This window comes from Fulmarus glacialis, unplaced genomic scaffold (assembly GCF_000690835.1).
Source record: "Fulmarus glacialis isolate BGI_N327 unplaced genomic scaffold, ASM69083v1 scaffold21501, whole genome shotgun sequence".
In the NCBI taxonomy this organism is placed as follows: Eukaryota; Metazoa; Chordata; class Aves; order Procellariiformes; family Procellariidae; genus Fulmarus; species Fulmarus glacialis.
In genome coordinates this window covers 1-21,059 of record NW_009191176.1, presented here as the reverse complement: position 1 = coordinate 21,059, position 21,059 = coordinate 1, and the positions used below count along the sequence as shown (strand labels likewise).

General features: G+C 37.1%; 1 protein-coding gene across 1 annotated transcript in view; it reads left to right on the top strand.

Moving 5' to 3' along the window:
• The window catches only part of LOC104083196 (protocadherin Fat 1-like), a gene marked incomplete at its 3' end in the record, with an annotated part of 34,523 nt that extends 13,898 nt beyond the window's left edge, over nucleotides 1-20,625 (top strand). The window contains exon 5 of the mRNA XM_009586600.1: nucleotides 20,311-20,625. Within this exon, the coding sequence (XP_009584895.1) occupies nucleotides 20,311-20,625 (315 nt within the window). The remainder of the gene's footprint in view (nucleotides 1-20,310) is intronic.
• Nucleotides 20,626-21,059: the final 434 nt, after the last annotated feature.

Sequence of the window (21,059 nt, the reverse complement as noted above, 5' to 3'; positions counted from 1 at the left end):
TGCTTCGTGTTTGAAGCTGCATTTTCTGTATACTTTAGTTTGTTACCGCTTTTGTATAAGTCATGAATATAAACACCAGGATATACAAGAACTTAGTTTCCCTCCGTTTAAATTTAAAAAAAAAAAACAACACACCAAAAAACCAAAAAGTTCCTAATAATTTCCGTGTTTCTACTCTACATATTCCAAACATGCTGCTGTCAAAGCCATACGGTGACTGTGTGCTGTGTTTATTCCGAGTCCTTGCAGATTTGTCAGACAGGTTATAGGTCTCTGAAAACTGTTAACAGAAAAAACGTTGAACAAATCTTTTTGTAAGAAAGCTGTTAAGCACCAAATTTAAAATTGTAATCGATTAGGTGATGTTGATAGTCAGGAAAGAATATTCCTGGTGGGTTTGATATGATAGAACATGAGGAGGAGATGCTCTAAGATTTAGTCGAAGTTTGTTTACAGAAGTTGTGACAATGACATTTCCTGCTTAGCTTCTGTCCACAGATGCAGTCTTACTGGCATGTAGGTTTTGGCATTGAAATTCCTTATGTGAGTATTTTGACCAGTTAAAAATGAGGAGTAAATGGGAAGAAGATCCTCTCCAATGAGGATCTTCTCATAGTGTTTTCTGCTTGCAAAGCGCAGTAATTCTTCCCACTGTTTTTGAAGAGAGAGCTGGATTAGGAGATGCTTTGTTTCTGTAGAATACTAAGTGGTTGCAGCTTTTTGCACAATAATTTTTACCCTAGCTAGTTCAGGTACAGACATGAGCGAAGCTCAGAGCACAGACTAATCTCCCAGGTATCTAACTAGCTTTTCAGACAAGTTTTTTCCACCCTACACTGAATTCTGTACTGCCACATTACATTGTACTGAAGTTAATGATTTGCCCATATAGCTATAGCAGCTAACTTTCTTCAGTGGCTGAGGTATAAATGTGCTAGAGTGAGAATTTCTAAGGTTATTCTGATGTGGTTTGTAAAAAACAAAACCAAAACAAAACAAACCTCCAAAAAAACCCTCAAACTAAAAACTCCCTTGTAGAGCGATTACTAGGTTCTATAAACTCCAAGTTAGAGTTGAGTTCTTAAGGCTATGAATGTTAATTTGGAAGGTTAATCTTTTAAATGAGGGACTGCATCAGCACTTCAGTTAGCAGTTGAGAGCGCTAAAACCTGATTTTATTATGTATGCTGGAGATTTGAATGAAATTCTAGTCAGCGGAGAGGAGTTTTTTCTTAATTAAGGGAGTTCTACAGATTATTCTTGGATTCTGGAATTGGTCAGTCAGTTGCCACACTAACATCTGGAACATCAAGCACAAATTGTTAAACTCATTGTTTCTTTGGAAAATAATACAAGGGCAAACATCTTCTATTTGTTTGAATAATGTATAATTAAAGCTCTTAAAGGAATTCAAGTAACACTTTCTGAGTTTGAGAGGCATTTTTTTTGTGTGTATCAGGATAAAAGTGTATGTTGGGTTTGATTTTTTTTTTTTTTTTTTGAGAAATGTTGGGAACATATCTGTTCGAGAAATACTAGTTTATCTCTGCTAAATAATAATAATAAAAAATACAGCTGTTCTTATTCTGGAAACAGGAAGTAGATTAGGTCAGAGATGCAGAAAAAGTCATTCCCTTAGCTTTCTCTGTGAGAAGAGTTTAGTAAAAATAATACAGTATTTTAAAAAAAAGGGGGAGGGGGGCAAGTGAAGATTAATTTGGTAGTTAACTGCTCTGGAAAGATATTTTAATGCTGATACATGTTCAGTGTTTTATCTAGTGGCATATTTATTTTGTGCTGTGCCTGGGTATTCCCTCCCTTTGGTATTGAATTGAGAAAGATGAGCAGCATGAGAACAACTTGAATTGATGTGACTGGGGGACAAGATCTACCCATTTCAACTCTCCCACTGGCAGTCTTGTGAATCCTTTGCAGAAGAGTCCTTATCAAACTTCTCCAGAGCCTACCAGAAGAAGGGTTTTGTTGTCACAATAAATAATGAAGCCACTTACAGTACCATGCCCACCCAAATACAATAACCTGTTTTTTTAAAGCATTTATCCCATGTTTTGATGACTTCTCTTCCCTACCAGAATTTTCAGTGATAGTCAAGCATGCAATACATGGAGCAGAGCTGAAATCCTAGCTTAGTCTGCAAGATGGGAGAGGCAATTGTATCTGTGTGGGACACTTAAATTGAGGAGGCGTATTTATGGTTGTTGATTACAGATATTTTAAAAACTTGTTGTGTAGGCTATTTTTAAAATGGGGTGTTATCTTATTTTCTGCTTTCTAGTTAGTGATAACCAGTGGGTTTGAGCGTGTTCAGTATGATGTTGAAAGTAAGAGTGAAGGTGACACAGTGGAAGATCTGTTTCATTCTGGTTTTACGGCATTTTTCTTCAGTGGCATTAAGCCAAACTCAGGCCATTGTGCAAGAAAAAATTAGTTATGTTTTAAAAAAAAAACAACGGTGCCTAAATTGAGTAATAATTTGAGTTTAAAAAACATTTGCTTAAAATTTCATGCAACTAAAATATATTTTCCACCAATTTGTTATGGTTTTAAAAATGAGGCATTTGGCACATAGATTCTCTTTTATGAGACAGTACAAACAGCTGTAACAGCAGCTTACTAAGAATAACTGTTGTATCTTTAGATCCCCTCTAGTATTAGGAGAAATTTAAAAACTTTTTTGAAGAAGTATAGACCCAGTTCAGCACAACTTTTGTCTGTTTAAAGGAATAAAGGTAAGAGCCGGAGACCTGCTATCAGTTAGACTGAGGACAAGTCCTAAATTTGCTGCTATCCAAAAAACCAATCCAGAAAGCTTTTTCCTAGGAGGTAACTAACTCTTGGGGGTGCGTTATTTTGCTTTATTGCTGGTACCGATAGCCTGGCTAGCTGACACCTGAATGTGCATGTAAGTACTCAAGTTCAGAAGAGGTTACCTGGTTAACCTGTCAGGGACCATCTGGTCTTGACTACAGTTTGCACCTTCACACTACTGTACTCAGGGTGTGATTACGTTCAGGCTAAGATGGTGCTGCTGGGTTAACCTGTGGGATGATGCTGTTGCATTCACGTTTCTTTTCAGGTGCATCAAACGTGCTAGAGCTAAGCCTGGCATTTAGAGCTAATGTTGAGTTTCAGTTTGGCAGAGGTTAAGGAGGCTTGGGTTTGGTCCTGAGCAGCCTGGAGCTAGCTACTTACCTTTCTTTCTTAGGCTAGAAGGAAACTACATAATTTGCATTTGCGATGGTGGTAACTCACAAAGTGCTATTAGGTTGTTAATGTAGCTTTTAGAACGTGTCTTTGGAAGGAGCTGAATTAGTTTTAGGCAAACATATTCATCTTGTGTTTTGCTGTTGGCAGGGGGATCTTCCGAAGTAGTTTGAGAGTTTTCTTAGGTATCCTGCTGAGTAAAACATCACCTTAGCTGCCAAATAGAGATGCCATACAAAAGCTGGGGCTCCCCTCCTCTTCTGCATGGATGCTGAAAGTAAAGGATTGTTTTGTTGTGAAAGGTGTTGATTGGGTTACAGCTTGGTCTGATGAAAACAGAGCTGCCTGGGGGCTGTGTCTCTGTAGGAGATGAACTGAGGCTGAGCCACATGCGGTCCCAAAGATTACCTTATAAACAGCAATCAATTCAGGCAGCAGAGTACATATTAAGGGTCTATTAACTTGCTTAGGCCTCTCTTTGACTTGAAAAGTACTTGTGAGGAGAGGAATAATAAAAGGGAAGGGTTGCCAAAAGCTATGGAAGGTGCATCTTGCCATATCACTGTTGGTACATCTGTTGAGTTGGGGATTTATTTCCTACTAAGCATCTGCTTAGCTTTTGAAGTACATATTAAGGTCAAAGGAGGGGAGTTTGAAATGGTTGTGTAATGTTTATTCTTTTCTTTGAAGATTTTAAACTTTAATCATACAGCATTTGGACATATTTAACAAAGGACAAACCTACATGAGTATTTGGCAAACTTCCACAACTTACAACATACAGTAGTTGCAGCTTTAGAACTTGGATTTAAAAATACTTTGGGCCTTGCTGAAACTACGGTTTGCAGGTCCATTTTGTAATGTGTATCATTCTTATTGCATTTGTGACTTGATTGCACTGGTCATCTGAACGTGACCAAAAATGAATTTTCAATTCATCAGTCTCCATGTGGCTCAACAAAAGAAAGTCTCTAGCATTCCGTGCCATCAAAGAGGGATTTTTGGGAAAACAGAAGTGTCCAAAGAATCTAGAAACAGGACTGCAACATGTAATTTCCTTATTTAGAAATTAGGTTTCCCCAAACTCCTTGTGTTCTATCCACGCTTCTAATAGCTGCTTCTGTTTAATTTTAAATTATTTGTGAACAAGAATAAATCAATACGTTCATGGTTCTTATAAAGAGTTGTGTAATTTTGATAGGCATTAGGGTTAAAGAGCAAACTGCTGAGCTAGTGGATATAAATTGTCTTGATCTACCAGTAGGGCAATCATTAATAGTTCTTTTCGGCTCAGAGTTCTGCGTCTGTGCAGACTTGTCAGTGTGGCATCGCAGGTACCAGAACTGAGTATCTGCCTATATGACAGGGAAGGTTACACACAGAAAATTCAGCATAGTTTTATTGCCCAATTTACTTCTTAGAATAATCCTCACTGACATGGATTGCTTCCGAAATCTGCATGTTTCTTAAATAAATCATTTTGGGTGCTTATACAAAAGGCCATTTTTATTTTGCTGATGCAAAAAGCCTGAAACCGCCTCTATACACTAAAAAATGAAAATTCCTGAGTTTTGGTTTTGAAGTTGCTGATCAGAGTTTGCTTATTCATATTTTGTACAGGATTTAAGGATTAAAAGATTATTATATTAAAAATTTCAAAATGTAAGAAGGGTAGTTACAGAATAGCCTTCTGATTTTAGTTTTACTGGTAAATGTACGTGAGCATTACAGAACTGGTCCAGTCATGTGGGTAAAGAAATGAAGTTTTTGGTAACATAAAGTACTAAAAATTAATACAGAATGAATTAATAACGTGCTAAAAGTGAATACAGACTTTTCCTCGTATGTGTTGCCTGTAGTCCTGGTTGTATTTATGCACAGGAGTCTGGTAGTTCAGCTTGAAAGACTTGCAGTACAAAGAAGCTTATGATGGAATGTATGAATGGAATATGTTTGTGGTCTTTAATGCTTGTCCCCTCCATTTCTCCAAAGCTGTGAGGGTGACATGCATAGCTCTTTCATGGAGAATATACCTCCATTCCATAGAATTTTTTTTTTTTTTTAATCCTCCTGCCCCGCCCCCCAAACCTTTGCCTATAGATTTACCATGACAGGGTATATCCTGTCTCTATGAAAATTAGAGATTGCTGTCTAATGATAAGGGTTTAATCTGCAACGAATCAGACATGTGGAAACTTCTGTCTGTGGAATTTTCTGTTTGATCTGAGAGGAATGCCCTTGCTGTGCCCTTCCTGTAATGAAAGCAAGGTAGAGTGAATCAAAGTGATTCTAGATAAGATTGGAATGTGTGCATTGGTTATGTCTCTATTATACTTGGTGTTGCAATTCTGGTCATATGTATTATTTTACTATCCAAGAGATTAACAGCATAGTTCATCCTTTTAAAAGATACCTCTTTCTTTCTGTTTTACTTAAAAATGCTGGTTTTTTATTGATGAAATTCCTGAGTTAATTACTTAGGTTTGAACATGGAAATTCTTGCTCACAAAAACAGATATTGGCAGCAAAATATTGAATGTGCTATGATAATACAACAGTTGTTTTGTTGCTGTAAATAATTTTACACTATTCACTAAATCTTCTGTCTTAAAGAATTTTTTTTTTTTTGGTGTACCATTGTGAGGAATGGCTAACAGTTTCTTTCCCTGTCTTTATTACGCAAACAGTTAATGATTAACAAATGTCCAGCTGCCTGTGCAAGGAATGTTAATTACTTCAGGGAGGGAGGGAAAGATGACTATGCCTTTGCATAAGAAGTCTGGAATCATAGTTCACTTTGAAGGTAGTTTGAATATTACAGTACCAATTTTAGCAGATTAATCAGAAATGGAAAAATGGCCTGTGCCTCTCTTTGATGTCTGGCTATACGTGTGTGCTTCCATACCTGTGCTACTAGCTAGTACAGTAATATTTTGGGTTGCCTAGGTTTGTCCAGACCATTTTAAAGTAAAAAGTGTGTAAGAAGAGATGACAGCTTGTTAAGAAGTGGATTACTTTGTGTATGGATATAGAGAAAACATGGCTCAAAAAAAAAAAAAAAAGTGATAAAAATCTAAGCAGTTCATGTAGTCCCCACTATTTCACACAATTCCTAATCAGCTTTCTGATGGGGACTTGTGTGTTAAGTAGGTACAGAAGCCCAGAGATCAAGAACTGTGCTTGCAAATATTAAAAAAAAAAAAAAAAATCTTAAAACTTGCACTTTTCAATTAGCCCTTTGCTTGCTTAAAAATGTTCATGATGAATGGTGAAAGTTTGTAGTGAAATTTTGGACTGACTGGAGTCCTTCCAAATACAGATAAGGTAGAGGAGGGGAGTTTGAGAAGGTTCAAAAACTGTTAGCAAAAGATGAGTTGTCAAGTTGTCATTGATTCAAGTGACAGGTCAGTTTTGATGTGCATTGTTTAATAAGAAGTTAAAGGAGTGATGATTACAGTGAGAACGAGATTACTGCAGATTATGTGGATTAAATTTGGAGTGAATATTGATCCAGCATGTGATGATAGCAGGAAATGGAGTAAGAAATATATGCCATACTATGTCTGTAATTCTAGGGGTGATTAAAAAATCCTTTGGAAGTGGAGTTCTTCAGTCTAGTCAAACACAAGAATGGCCAGCATTTGAGAACATACTGTTGAGAAGAGTCATGCTCAGATACGGAGATTTGAGAAGGCCACCTGTTGCAACTCCATCTCTAATCACTGCAGATGCTGTGAATTTCTTAAACAAGGAAAAAATCTTCAGTGCTTCAGGAGCAAAATGCATTTTGTTCCTAAATGGCCTACTAGTTAACTACAATATTGTAGTGTTTCATTTACACTGAGTGTACTAGTGTAGACATAGTTGATCTACTTTTATCATGGCTCTATGACAATTAAACTCTTTGTTTGGTGGAGAGTTATTCACGTCACTCATTCTCTTTGGTTACTAAAGGTGCCGTTATCTTCAGCGAAAAATGTTTCTGTGGGAAATAATTAAGAGGTTTCTGACAGAAATTCTAACAGAGAAACTGTCTGGTCTGTTTATTAAAATGCTTGCAGGTTCTGGTATTAAGCAATGAATATAGAGTGAATTAAATTTATAGTTTGTTGTTTGTTTTTTTTTTTTTTTAAAAAACTGTTAACTTGCATTAATTTCTGCTACCTTTGGTAATTTTTTTCTTCCGGAAAATGTTGATTAAAACCGTGCAGGCAGTTATCCATTATTTATGTGAAAAAGACTGAACCCATCTCCCAACAAGCATCCAGGGCACTTAGAAATAAATATGCTTGACATCTAATAAGTCATTTCTAGTTTTCTAGTTGCAAGTCTCCTTTTTAGATGTTAAGTATTGATTCTTCAGTGCACATGTAAGAATTTGCTTACAAACGGAGGACTACAATAATCTTAACCAAAGAGAGTGAACATATTTTTTTAACCCCAAAGTTCTTTGCCTTAATGACTCTCCTGTCCTGAAGTTTTTACTCAGAAACAAACAAGTTCAGAAACATTTCTTTGTATGGCCTTTTGTTTATTTTGATTCATATGCAAAGACAAATGATAAAAGAATTAGTATAACAAGTATTGATCAGCGTGGAATCCCCTCTGGATACATGAGTAAAACTACAGTCTGAATAAATAAATGGATACTTTGTAGGTTAAATCTGACTTTGTCAGAACAAGGATGAAAATGTCTTTCGATGCTACTGGATCCCAGATGCTTTAATCTCATGACTTCGTTGATTTACTTTGTTCTCTAGCACTTGCACGCCCACAGGTACACCAGCTCTTCTTTGTACACATAAATCTTCTTGGGAGCAGCATTTCTGTTGACAGTAATTAAGTGCCATTGTGTATATAGCTACCTGGTGCAGTAACATGAACAGCAGTAATAGCCTGATTTCCAGTATTCTTCAACATGCTACTTGCCTTTTGATAGGTATCAGTATCTTGTCTTGCTCAGAGCTGGTCTGGGAACTGTCATTGTTAACCAGCAGTTTCTGCAGCTGAAAATAGTCTGGAGACCTAAAGCTTGAAGCAAAATTGCAGCAGTCCAAAACACAGATCAGTATAAATAACACGCACGTGCTAAATCACAGGTTTTTGCATGTGTGTTAGTCATGAGCCAGTGTTGCTGTGGAGCACAGCTGTAACTGCTTCTTACTAAAGAGCAGGGCTGCTCTGTTGGACTTGCTGGGCCTTCAAAGTTACTTTTGCAGACGGAATATGAGGTAGGCTACAATTGTTCAAATTGCAACCAAAAAGGGAATCTGAGAGAAATGCTGTGTATGCAGGAAAAAGGTTCTTGGGATGGAACAGTTTTCCTTATTTAAGATGGTTATTAAACTTTGAGATTTACAGACAAAAAGTGAGTATACTTGTTGCAGAACTGTCCAGGTATTTTAATAGTTAGCAGAGGTCTAAACAGCTAGATCCTTCTGGATCAACAAACCAGTTTCTGTACAATTAAATGTGTTGCTCTTGTGCAGAATTGGCTTCCCATGTGTCTCATTATTTTCCTTGTAGCCTCTTCTTCTGCCTAAGGGGGACCTAGGTTGATCTGTCAACTCCAGTTAGTTTTAAAATTCCTGGAGCCATTTGCAGAGGAATTTCCCCTTCAGAGGCTCCCCGTTTCCCAGTTAAATTATTAGAGTAGTAATATAACCACTCACATTGTCAACAATTCCTCAGTTGTAGGAAGACTGACAGTGAAGTTAGAGGGGTTTTGCAGCATGAAGCCAGAGTTCTAAAGAGCATATACGTGTTCATTTGTGTGTGTATATAAGAAATTCTTCTAAACTTTAACAAAGAACATAGAAATTAATCCTTTGCATTTCTTATGCACATGCAAGTACACATACATTCTAAAAATTTGATTAAATACATTTCCTTCTTTGTCTTTGACATTCATAAGTAAACAAACAGTAGGCCAGTAGAACCCTTCACTTGTTTCTGAATTACCTACATTTCAGTAGAAATACTCTGTTGGTCACGAAACTGTAGTAAGAGAGCAGGATTTAAAGGTAACTGAGTAGTGTAACAGTATTATCCCGAAGTGTTTTTCCTTAAACGTAGTTACTTACTCTAATTTTATGATACTGTGTAATTGCGGGACATAGAAACCAGCTGTGTCTTTACCTGAAGGCAAAAATCTGTCCTGAATAAGAGGATGGATGATTGGAGCAATGATTTGCATCAGATCCTGCAAACCTTGCTCATGTAACACAGTAAGAGGAGCTGGTTTTGTGGGTACTGAGAGCCCGCATGCTTGGCCCAGAATCTGCTGGCAGTTTGTTCCGTTTTCACTAATATTTTATAAGCCTGCTGTAATGCTGATGTAGTAGTATGGTCATGTTTTTTCAGTATGTTTCTCTCCAGTCATGAATGACGGCTCATGTTAACAGCAAAGCTTGCTTTACTTGTTCTCTCTTCAAAGAAACATAGGTCGTATGTGGTTGTATTACAATAATTTTTCCTATTGGCATAGGAGTTAACATTTCATTTCCCTAATGTGTACTCATCAGGGGGTTTTTGTGTCTCTCCATATCGAGCTTTAGCAACAGGGTACCGTTCCTCTGTATAGCAATTATATTGCCTGTCTGAAAGCCTGACATACAAGCAGCCTAGCTGACAGAAATAAGCTGGAGCTATTAAAATAACCGTAAATGAGGCTGACAACAGGAGCTGTCTGCCATTGTCCTAAAAGGTTTTCTGAACTGGAAGTAATCAGTTGAGTTCTAAGGCAACCCCATCAGGGATCTTCTAATTGTGAAAATTCCCCCTCGCCACCCCCTGACTTCCTGAAAGCAAGTTCACAATCTTTGTGGACCTTAGCAGATTTATTACTTTTAGCCCAGACTATATAGTCCTGAATCATAATTTCTAGGCATAATCTTTTATGTAGACAATTTTAAGAACATGTTTTCAGAAGTTTTTTCTTTTATAAATGGCCTCAACACCGTGTTTTCCATTCATTTGACTTGTTTTTGTACAAATGTGCAGAAAGCAGTATGGCAGGAACTGGAGGTTAAAACGTTGCTGGGTCTAATTATTTACAGTTCTTTCTCTTGCCCCATATTTTGTTCTACTTTGCGCATTCAACTAAGATGTGCAAAACCTGCTTTCTCAATCTTTTAAAATATAGTCTGTGTTTGGTGCAGAGCTTTAGCTATGCGCATCTTTGGTTCTAGGTCTTCATACTATCTCTAGATGCTTAAGTGATAGCTTCTCTTAACTGTTGAACATTCTGTATTTCTTCAAATCTTTCTGTAGCTACCTTATTTATAAGCTGCATATAGCAGAGATCAATAGTGACCCTTTCTCTCCCTCCGCTTGAACACAATTCAAATTGCTGATGTCTGTTCATAGCTCAGAAGTGATGCATAAACTGTTCCGTGTTTTAAGTTTTATGTCAAGGTCTGGATTTGACCACATGCTGGGGCTCTCTGGATGCCAAGTCTTTGCCCCAAAAAAGTGTTTCACTACAAATGCATTGGTAATTTCTATGCATTTACAGAAGTGAGTCTGCCAGGTTTGACTGGACACTGATAGTGTCTGATTGTTTCACCAGCTACTGTCTCTGTTGTTCCATTAGTATCATATGCAGAAAATGTTTAATTTCGAATACAGTACGTTATTTCATTGAATTTGGGATTTTTTGAAAACTTGTGCTCAGATTTACTGAAGGTATTGGTACAAAACTGAATTTGGCTATGTATTTCATTACATCTAGACAGTTCAGTGAAGTTAAATTTGAGATATAAAACAGGTCATCATTTTATTATGATTGAGGTTTTACTTTGTTCAGTTTGGTTTTGTTCAGTTAAGATCTCAAGTCTGTTCTGATGATGATGGTTCCTATATTCTGTTAAGGGTTCTGTATGCTCTAGAGACCACGTATGCTCTGCAGTGGTATTCTTCCCCTTCCACCTCCCAGAACTTGCAGTAACTACCCCCTGGAAAGGGAGCAAGCAGTGGTGGACTTGACATGTTGGAAGGTCTTGCAGCTGCACACTGAAATGGCCTTTACCAGTCGTAGAACTTGTGCAAATTCACTGCAGTTCCTTTCAGTTGCTGATAGTGCTAGTGATAAATTACTCGAATCTTTCTAAGGCCTGATTTGTTAGAAAATGAGCTATTTGTCCTTAACACAGTAACAAGAGTTGCTTTCCATTTAACAATCCTGTCTAAGCATGATTTCTCAGCTGGTAGTACACAAGACACAACTTGAAATATATACAGCTTTCTATTTCAAAGAGCTATAACTAAAATTTCATTCAATTTTCTGGGAATCTGCCTTTATAAATGTTGACAAAGGACTTGTAATTCCAATATGTTACTTTCAGCTTATTTTCAGTATTTTTTTCCTAGCTTCCCCTGAGAGAAATTTTTCTGAGCATTCTCTGAAGAAGAAATTGTAAAGTTCAAGTTTTTTCATTGCCTTTCTTCAGTACTTGTAAAGAAGAAATGGTATATATATATATATGTATAAAAAAGCGGATTAAGACCACTGTATAGAAACTTATTAATATCTAAACAAATAAATGTGTAAAATCTAAATATGAGACAAGCTGGAACTGTTAGAAGGAATGTTTATATTGATGACAGATGTTAGATTATGTTATCTAAGGACTTTTTGGGGTGCATGTGAAAATCCTAGCTCTATAGCCTGTAGACATAATTTGTTGCAGAATTTTTCAAGTGGTTGTGTTTTTGTGGGGTGTGGTTTTGTTTTGTTTTGGTTTGGTTTTTTGGTTTGTTTGGGTTTTTTTTAAATATTAAAGTACAGTTAACCAGGACGTATGTAAAAGGTAAAGCCATCAAATTATTTAAAAAATAAATCAGGATGTATTAATTTAAGGTCCAGCTTTACTCAGGCAAAATAGAAGAATTATTGAGTGGTGGAAAATAAACAATGAAACTATTTCAAACTAGATTGAATTATTAGTTATGCACATTCATATTCCTCAGACATGTTCAAAAACAAGTAATCTGAATTCTTCATGAGTTACACAAAACGCAATATCGATGGTTTGTTGCTAGGTTACAGTCTTTCTAGCTGTGCCTAATTAATGCTTCTGGAGAGAGGAGAGAGAAGGGCAGTGAACACCTTGTTCATGTGTGATTCAAAGGCAAGCAATAGTCTGATAATGTGAGTAGCTTGTGTTGTCAGTGATAAGCTTTAAATTGCTATGGAGTTGAAGAGCAAATCATATTTCTCTGGGTGGCTGTGGCACTTTTTTTCCATAGAGGTGTAAACACGTAACGCTTCCTGTTCAAAGTGTGTATGTGATACAAATAAGGAAGGCTAGCGTTTGTCCAACTCAGTTTTATGAAAAATATTACTTCTCTTTTAAGAGAGATTGTATATACTTTTTAAAAGTTCACACTGCCTGTTGCAGGTCTTTAGTATTTCAAGAGTTAGAGTGCAGTGCCTCTCTTGGCATTCTGCCGTGTTTGTAGAGTGGATGAGCTGACATTTCACTTCTGCAAAAAGAATCTCATTCCATTCCTTCTTTAGAAGGAGGTTGTTTCAAGGAGTTCACAGGATGGAGATTTTGGTGTTTTCAACTGACATTTTAAGTGCTGAATAGTTCCTTGTCTCTGTGGCAGGACATACTTGAAATCTTCAGTGCTTAAGGATAGTTGGTTTGTGTAGAATAGACTGGTGTGATATCGTGCTGCCTTTGTTTGTTTTGGTTTTACCAAGTGATTATTACTTGACTGATCAAATAATATTAAATTTTGTTGACATTAGCGTTGGATGCTATTTTGAAAGAACTGTAGGTTTAAGGCTCAGTTGTCCCTTACACACTGGTGCTTGGTAGAGGCCTGAGTTACAGTAGCACAGCAGCCTCAAGGAAAGAAGGAATTTTTTTCTTGGGAATTCAATAGGTTACATGTTTCACACCTTTCACTTTACAGAACTCTTTACGGCATGTAGGGTTGTGGCTGTATTGGGCTGCTGCTTCAAGGCATTTCCCAATATCAGACCACAGTGGTGGCCAGAAGTTGCCAGAAAGAAGTTAAGAAGTTATCAGAAATACAGATACATTTGCTAGAGGATTTTTTTTTTTAATTGCTCTAAAAGTAGAAAGAATCTGAGCTATGACACTGCTCACAATTAGTAATAGAATCACAATTTATACTGAGTACTACAGATGGGTGTAGTACTTGTAAATAGTGCACTCCAGTCGGCTGTAGTCTGTTTCTCTTGTGCAGGTGGGTGCCATGACTATTAGTAAATTTGACTTTTTTTTCAAGTCACCTTGCTCTCTCTTACTATGTCTGACAGGGAGCATAAAGTGGAGGGGGGGGAAAAAAACCCAAACCACACAAAACCCATGCATAATACACAGAATTGCACTTGCCAACTGTCCTGATTTGACTGTGCCTCTAGGAGTTACTCAAGGGGAAAAGTAGGACGGAAGAGTATGGATGTGTTCCTCCTTGAGGCCTCTGGGGACTGCTGAGCAGCAGACAAGCACTGTGTCTTCTCCTATGCCAGATGCTCTTTCCTGTTTTGGTTTTTTTTTATCCTGTCAGCTCTGCTATAGCCTCTGTGTTTATACAGCTCAGGAAAATGCTTATCATGTCATGGTAGGTAATAATCTAAGAAAGAGAGGTGGATTGCAGGAAAGGCAAAAATAGAACATATAAGAAGAGACAAGTAGGAACAAAAAGTCTGCCAAGGAAGTCATCTGCATTCATCTGTGTTCGATCTCGGTAGTGTTGAAGAACTGCACTGTCACTAACTTGCACCAAAAGCCAAAGTATGGGTTAGAACAGATGCTATTTTAAATAATATGACCTGGGCAGAAATCAAAAGTTAATTAAAGTGGAAAATACCAGCTTTGTAAAATGTTTTTGTTTTTCTGGCTTATTCTGGTTGTGCAGATGTGGAGATTTTAGTGACAACCTGAAAACTCTGTTCTGAATTGCTTAACATTAGAAGCCAAAGTACGATAGTATTATATTTAGTAAGATTTTACTTAAAAACCAAAACAACCAAACCCACTAGAGAACAAGGCTGATGTGATTCTTTCTTTGTTTTAACAACGACAAAGCAAAGTTCCACAAAATGTAAAGCAGAAATTTGACCAGAAAATCTGTAAACTTTTGGGAGTTGGGGTTCTTTGGACCCTTGTCCACGTAAGAAGCTAATTTCCTAAATATTAATAACTGCCTGGAAAATATATGCAGCCTATCTAGAGGTAGCAGAGATTCAAGTGGTACACTGCAATATGTGGTGAGCATTTCCCCCAATTTTGTTTTTAATTCAAAAGACTCTGCAGACCTTAGTGATAGTTTACACTGCAGTGACTTACTATTTGTTTAGGATTCTAGACAGAGTTGCAGTCTGTGTTGGTGTGTTGGTAGACTAGTGTTACTGAGGGACAGCAGGCCTCTGTGTTTATGACAGGCTTAATCCACTCACTTTTAAAACTTTGATCTGGATTGGTTGTTCATTGAAGGTCACGTTTGATCAAAACCTTTGTTCATGCAGTTCGCAAAATATTGCCTTTTTTCCACCAGAGATGGCTTTTAAAGCAGCTGAAGAAGCTTTTTGATTTGCCCAGCTTATTAGAATTTAGATTAATTAAGTTTGTAATCAGATTTCAAGCATCATGTTCCAGGCCAGGGATTTCTCTTAGTTTGTTTCGGACGTCACTCCCAGGGCAAATTCTGCTCAACTGCATTTTCACGCTTTGCTAAGAAATGATTGCAGGTTTTGATTTCCATTACAGAATCATTAATATTGTTAATGAGAATTCTCATGGATAAGCACGCTTAAGGAGGATCATCCCTGGGAATTGGGGGTATTATAGTTTGAGCATTTGTTAATTAGATAGAATTGGCGTATGTAAGACTGTCAGATTTGAGGTGGATTTATATGTTTATTTTTGTTTTAAGAGTGACTTTGTATTGAATTGGGTTGTGGGATTTAAATTGGAAGTACTGTTGGTTCTTGTCGAGAGTGGGGTTAACGTTCTGATTTTTCCTCAGTTGCTGTATTCATAAACCAGCCTGTTCTTCCATATTGCATTCTGTCCAAATTCTATTCTGTAGTATTCACTTAGGACTTTTGCCTTCTTTTAATGAAATTGATAGAAAAGTCCTATTGCATCAAGTAGGAATAATACCTAGTCTAAAATTTCAGACACATGAATATTGTAAAATCAACTCTGATGTCCTCATGCAGATGACTGAGAAACATTTTATCAGAGCTCTTCTGTACTCCCCTTTGGTGGTTAGTGACTGAATATGAATTTCTTTTTATCCTGACCACCTGAAAGGCTTTAAGATTGCGTATCCAGCGAAGTGAAAAATGCTTTTGGAATCCTCACTTCACTGTATTTTATGAACAATAATATTTACAAGTCTTTGGGATTACCATACATGCTAAAGATTCTCTAGTGGTGCTCTGTGGAAGATTTCTCTACTTGTCTTGCTACATAAAAAGCAAATGGTTTGTAAAAGTTAAAATTACCAAATTGCCTTAGCGTAGAGAATGGATGGGAAATTTGCTGATTAAAGATTTTTCTGTGAATGGGAGAAGAGTTAGAGCAGAGATGGAGCTTTTACATCATCAAAGATACAATAGAGGCACTTAAGCTGTACTTCCTAAATGTGCTTTGCACCATGTGAAGAAAAAAGTGAAACTACTTTCTAGGAGCCCAAATACGCTGTTAAAACTGATGATACTGATCAACATCTTACTGATGCTTAATGGATCTAGCTGATTGCAAGATTAAAACAAATTAACTCTTACTTAGATTGTTTTATTACTTCTGTTTGATATATGAGTTGCTACAATTTTTCTCTTTGCTGTCTTGAGAACCACTAGAACTAGAAGCCAGTGAATTTATGAACTCTGCGAGTGCTGGCTTTCAGATAGCGTATGCTATTATGTTGCCCTAATATGTAAAATAGGCCACCATAGTCAACATTTGCAAAAGCAGAAAGTTGGCACACCAACCAATGATATATTAAGGACTGGTTCTAGAGCTGTGATTTGGTAGGAGAACTATTTGTAACTTTGTTTAAAACAAAACAAAACAAAACCAAAAAAAACCCTAAAACAAAAAAAAACATTATAGTTAAATTATCCTTCTTTGGGCTTGTGTTTTTTAGGAGGTATAGTAGACTACTGAAATTTACATGCATTTGTATTCATTATTGTTGCATAGAAATTAAAGATTAAGCTATTAGTGTTCTCATAGGCAAAATCAGGAAGGATTTAGTGTCAAACTTGCAGGAGGAGCTTCAACTAGAGTAATAAGAAAAGGATGGTGTTTTGTAATTACTAATGTAAGGTCAGATTGTACAGTACCATTAAAAGGGAAAAAAACCCGCAAGTACTCTGTGTAGATGTATGCATTTAGTGTTGATTGTGTTTTGTGACATGAGTGCTGATGCAGAACCAGAAGAAATTCAGGTTTTGGTAGTCAGAGCTTCCCCCCGCCCCCAGGCATGTGTACTGGATCTGTATCTGTTCCATTTTATTGCTGGGCGGAAACAGTGGGAAGAAAGCTGAGTCATACTAATAGACCAGTCATCCCTTCCCTCTCCGTGCCTGCAGCTTTGAGTGATGAAGGAGAACTAGGTGTGGTGGCCTCTCCTCCAGCCCTCAATGTGCGAGGGGTGAAGGGAAATTTTTGCTCCCTAACTTCCTGTCCCCTTTTGCATGGCTTTTATACTGGAGGAATGTTATTTTGAGTCTTCATTTTTACTACTGTCAAAGTAATCCACTTACGTGTGATGTCATCTCTAGTAAGTTTTCCAACTTGCATTACATACCTGTCTATTCCACCTGTTTTGAACTGCAAGTGGGGTACATGAAAGCTTTATGCCTCTAGGAAATGTTTATTCAGGAATTAATCTGTTGATTAGTGTTAAACAGTTATGTAGGTATTTTTGCATATCTGACTGATCATAAAATCATTTTCCTAGATGCTCTCTATTTCAGTTTGGAATTATAAACAGCACACACAGAAAAAATGTTCATCCAAGAATTCAGGATCTATTGGGTGAGAAATATGAGAAAAATGGGAAAATAATTTTAGTATATGAGATTTCGTGTTACTTTAGCTAATGCACTTTAGAGTGTGGATGACCCTGTAGAAAATCTACATTCTGAAAACCAGAGCTACCCTGTTGGGTAAACAGCTGTGTTACATGATGTGTTCAGTGGTCAGATGATCAGACAGATTACAAGCCTTTCATTGACTATTTCTGCAGAAGTCAGTGTAAAACGCACAGAAATAATGTCATATATGCAGATCTAATTTGAAATGAAAAATGAACCAAAAAATAAAGTTGCCCATCTTTGCTGTATTGTACTGTTAGCCACTATCCCTACTATGCCTATAATCTTTTTACATATTTCTTTTTGAAATACTGTTGTTGTTTTTTTTTGGTGTGGTACTTTTTTCCTTGTGAAGTATGTGACTTAAGAGAATGGACATTTGAGAACTGATAGCCCACAAAAGCAAAATACGTTGTCTTATTTTTCCTTGAGGTAGGCTTTGATACCTAAGGTGGTAGAAGTTGTAAATGCCAGGTGAGCAGATTGCAGGAGGAGAGCTCCATTACAAGAGTCTCTTTTTATGTTTCTTTAAAATCAGGCAAGGCTATCTTAAAATTAGTCTGCCACTTCTGATGTAGCTACTGTTGAGAAAGCAGGACAGGTGTAAAATGATAACGGTTGCTCAATTCAGCACATAAGCCTGCCCACTGTGTTCTGCATGGATCGCAAGCAACAGAGCAGCATTGCTGGAAGCCTTGCTAAAAGGGAATTAATACAGTCTAGTCTTGTGTTTAGTAGGACATGAAGGTTTTACAAAATTTTCCAGGGCATACATGGAGTCTACCCAGACTAAAGATGAAGTGCTTGCACGCCACATCCAGCATTTAGGTTTAGAAATGAGGCCACAGTAATTAACAAATTTATTTACTCCCAAGCAAGTCTCCCAGCTGAAGTAGAGAGGTGCAAAAGGTGTAGCCTCAGTGGGTTGCAAAAACAGAATCCAGGTAACTGGGCGCTCAAGGCTGCTTGTCCATTTTTAAGAGCAAATGTATGTACGTTAACAATCAGAAACTATGCAGGTAACCACAGCACAAATCCAGTGACTATATAGGATTATTGTTTTTTTTTAATAATAAAACTGCCATCAAACAAAATATAAATACTGAGGTGAAGAGACTGGAAATGTAAAATGCCAGTATCCTTAAAATTAACACCTTGGTTTAGTTTTTGATGATGTTCCTCGGGCGGGGGGGCGGGGGAGGAGCGGAATTATAAAGCCACCAGTTTGCTTTCAAGAAAACTTTTATAGACTGTATGTAATGCATGTATATTTTCAAATTGCAGCGCCCCTCCTTTTGACACTATGTAAAACCAGTTTCCACACTGACATCTGGTGGTAGTTCTGAAATGCTTGTTGCTTGAAATGCTATATATGGGTATTTTGCAGGTCTAAGCAGTAGATGCTATCCCCTGCAGCCCTTCTGAAGTGATCTTACTGACACCTTAAAATTTCAAATGATCATCATCAGACCTTTATGCAGCTTCCCACAAGGCGAAGAAAGTAATGAATAAATGAGTAGTTCCTCAATATTTATCTCATTGTGCTCAGCCAGTAGAAGTTATTAAAAAAAGTGTCTGGGGTGTGTGAAGGAAGTGATACTTAGACTTAATTCCTTTCCTGTAGAACTCCTGTAAAAGCACAGTGGCATAATTTTATCGAGGTCCTATTTTACTGATGTTGTATATATATGTGTGTGTGTGTGTATATGTGTGTATATATATATATATATATTTACATTGTGTGGAGTAAATGAGCTCAGGACAAGGGCCGCATCACACATAGTCGCATCATGTGGCTGTATCCAGAATCCAAAACCGGCTGTCATGGTGATAGTTTGACTCAACTCGGCTCCAATCCCAATTAGTCCTGGTGTGTGTCAGTATAACAAACAATAAGAGCCATGACAAAGCCCTTCAAGATTTCCACAGAAATGGTTGCAAGGGCTTGCTCTGTCCCCCACCCTGACATGTATCAGGTTTGTTTTCCATTCTATTTAGAAAATATCTCAAATTGGACAACCTGTAAGAGTGACTGGATCAGGAAAAGGAAAGTGCAAGGTTTAATTGTGCCATGGCTCCATGAATCTGTTTGATATTCATCCCCCATCAAATAGGTTACACCGCATCATGTACCCTTTTGACACGTGCAAATTATGACTGTACCTGTAGAGTAAGCTGCTTATAAAATAAATCTGTATTTCTTTCACAGGGGATAAAAAAATTTGAGTCCCTCATTCCTTGGTTAGTTCTGGCTCACAAAAACTCCTGTAGACTTAGCAGACAGATTTTTATCAAGTTTGTGAATTGTGTAGCTGTTCCTTAAATGGTAATTCATTTTATGTGTGTAAAATTCACCTAAGCGCTGCTTTCCATTGCCAGAGTAATGGCAGCCAATTGGTTGGTCCTAATGCTACAAAGGTTAGCTTCAGGTATAACTTTTGTTTTCTTTTCTGTGAAATTTCTGTGTGAACCCAAATAAGCACCTTGAGCAAATTCAGTTAAATAATTCATTTGGGCACATAGATAAGAATGTCTCATGTTTAAGTAGCTGCTCATTAATATGAATAATGGTAAACAGTTCGAGAGTTTGGCATCTAAATCAGTTTAATATGGTATCAAATTCACTATAATCGGTGATGAGTAAAAAGGGTCATTCAAGTCCCAAAAGACTGTGAATTAGGCAAAATAGCTTTTATGAATAGTGCTAATTGATGTGATAAATCTCAAAGGATGTTGGAAAGGAAATTAAGTAATATATTGTTTTAATATCTATAATGCATAATTGCTGAAAACTGGTGTAATTTTATTTTTTGTGGCTTCAGGTTAGCCTGAATATGTTTGTGTATATTAACACAGCTTGTAGAATTGATGTCAGTTATTTCGAACTTGTATTCATTTTTATTTATTCATTTATTTAAGCTTGTTGTTTACTCTATTTTTACACACTTTGCATATTTATTGAGCATTTTTTATTTATCTTTCTTCCTTTTAAACAGGTATTATTGAGACTGCAGATCGCCTGGATCGTGAGACTACTTCACATTACTGGTTAACTGTTTATGCAACAGACCAAGGCATTGTGCCTTTATCATCTTTCATTGAAATCTACATAGAAGTTGGGGATGTTAATGATAATGCTCCTCAGACCACAGAACCAGTTTATTACCCAGAGGTCATGGAAAACTCACCTAAAGATGTATCCGTCATTCAGATTGACGCATTTGATCCAGATTCTAGCTCAAGTGAAAAACTGACCTATAAGATTACAAGTGGCAACCCACAGGGCTTCTTTTCAATAAACCCCAAAACTGGTAAGTACAGTGTTTTTATTTTACATATGAATGAATCAACTTATTTGCATAAATACATAAACCAGGCAAAATCAAGATCCTTGGTAAACATTGTAACCATGCTTTCACAATAGTTAGAGTGAACCTGGTATCTTGGGCTGTGTCAATATTAGCAAGTTGTACAAACAAGTAGAAGAGGGTTTGAGAGTTAAGCAGTTGGTTCAGAGTACTTGACATCCACATCATGCGCGTTTTGGGAAGTTTACTTCAGAGTAGCTCCACTCTAGACTGGTCAATGCCCATTTGCTTTTTTAGTTCATAGTTCATAGAATAGTTTGGGTTGGAAGGTCATCTAGTCCAACTGCCCTGCCATGGGCAGGGACATCTTCAGCTAGATCAGGTTGCTCAGAGCCCTGTTGTTGTGGGTTAACCTGGCAGGCAGCTGAACATCACAC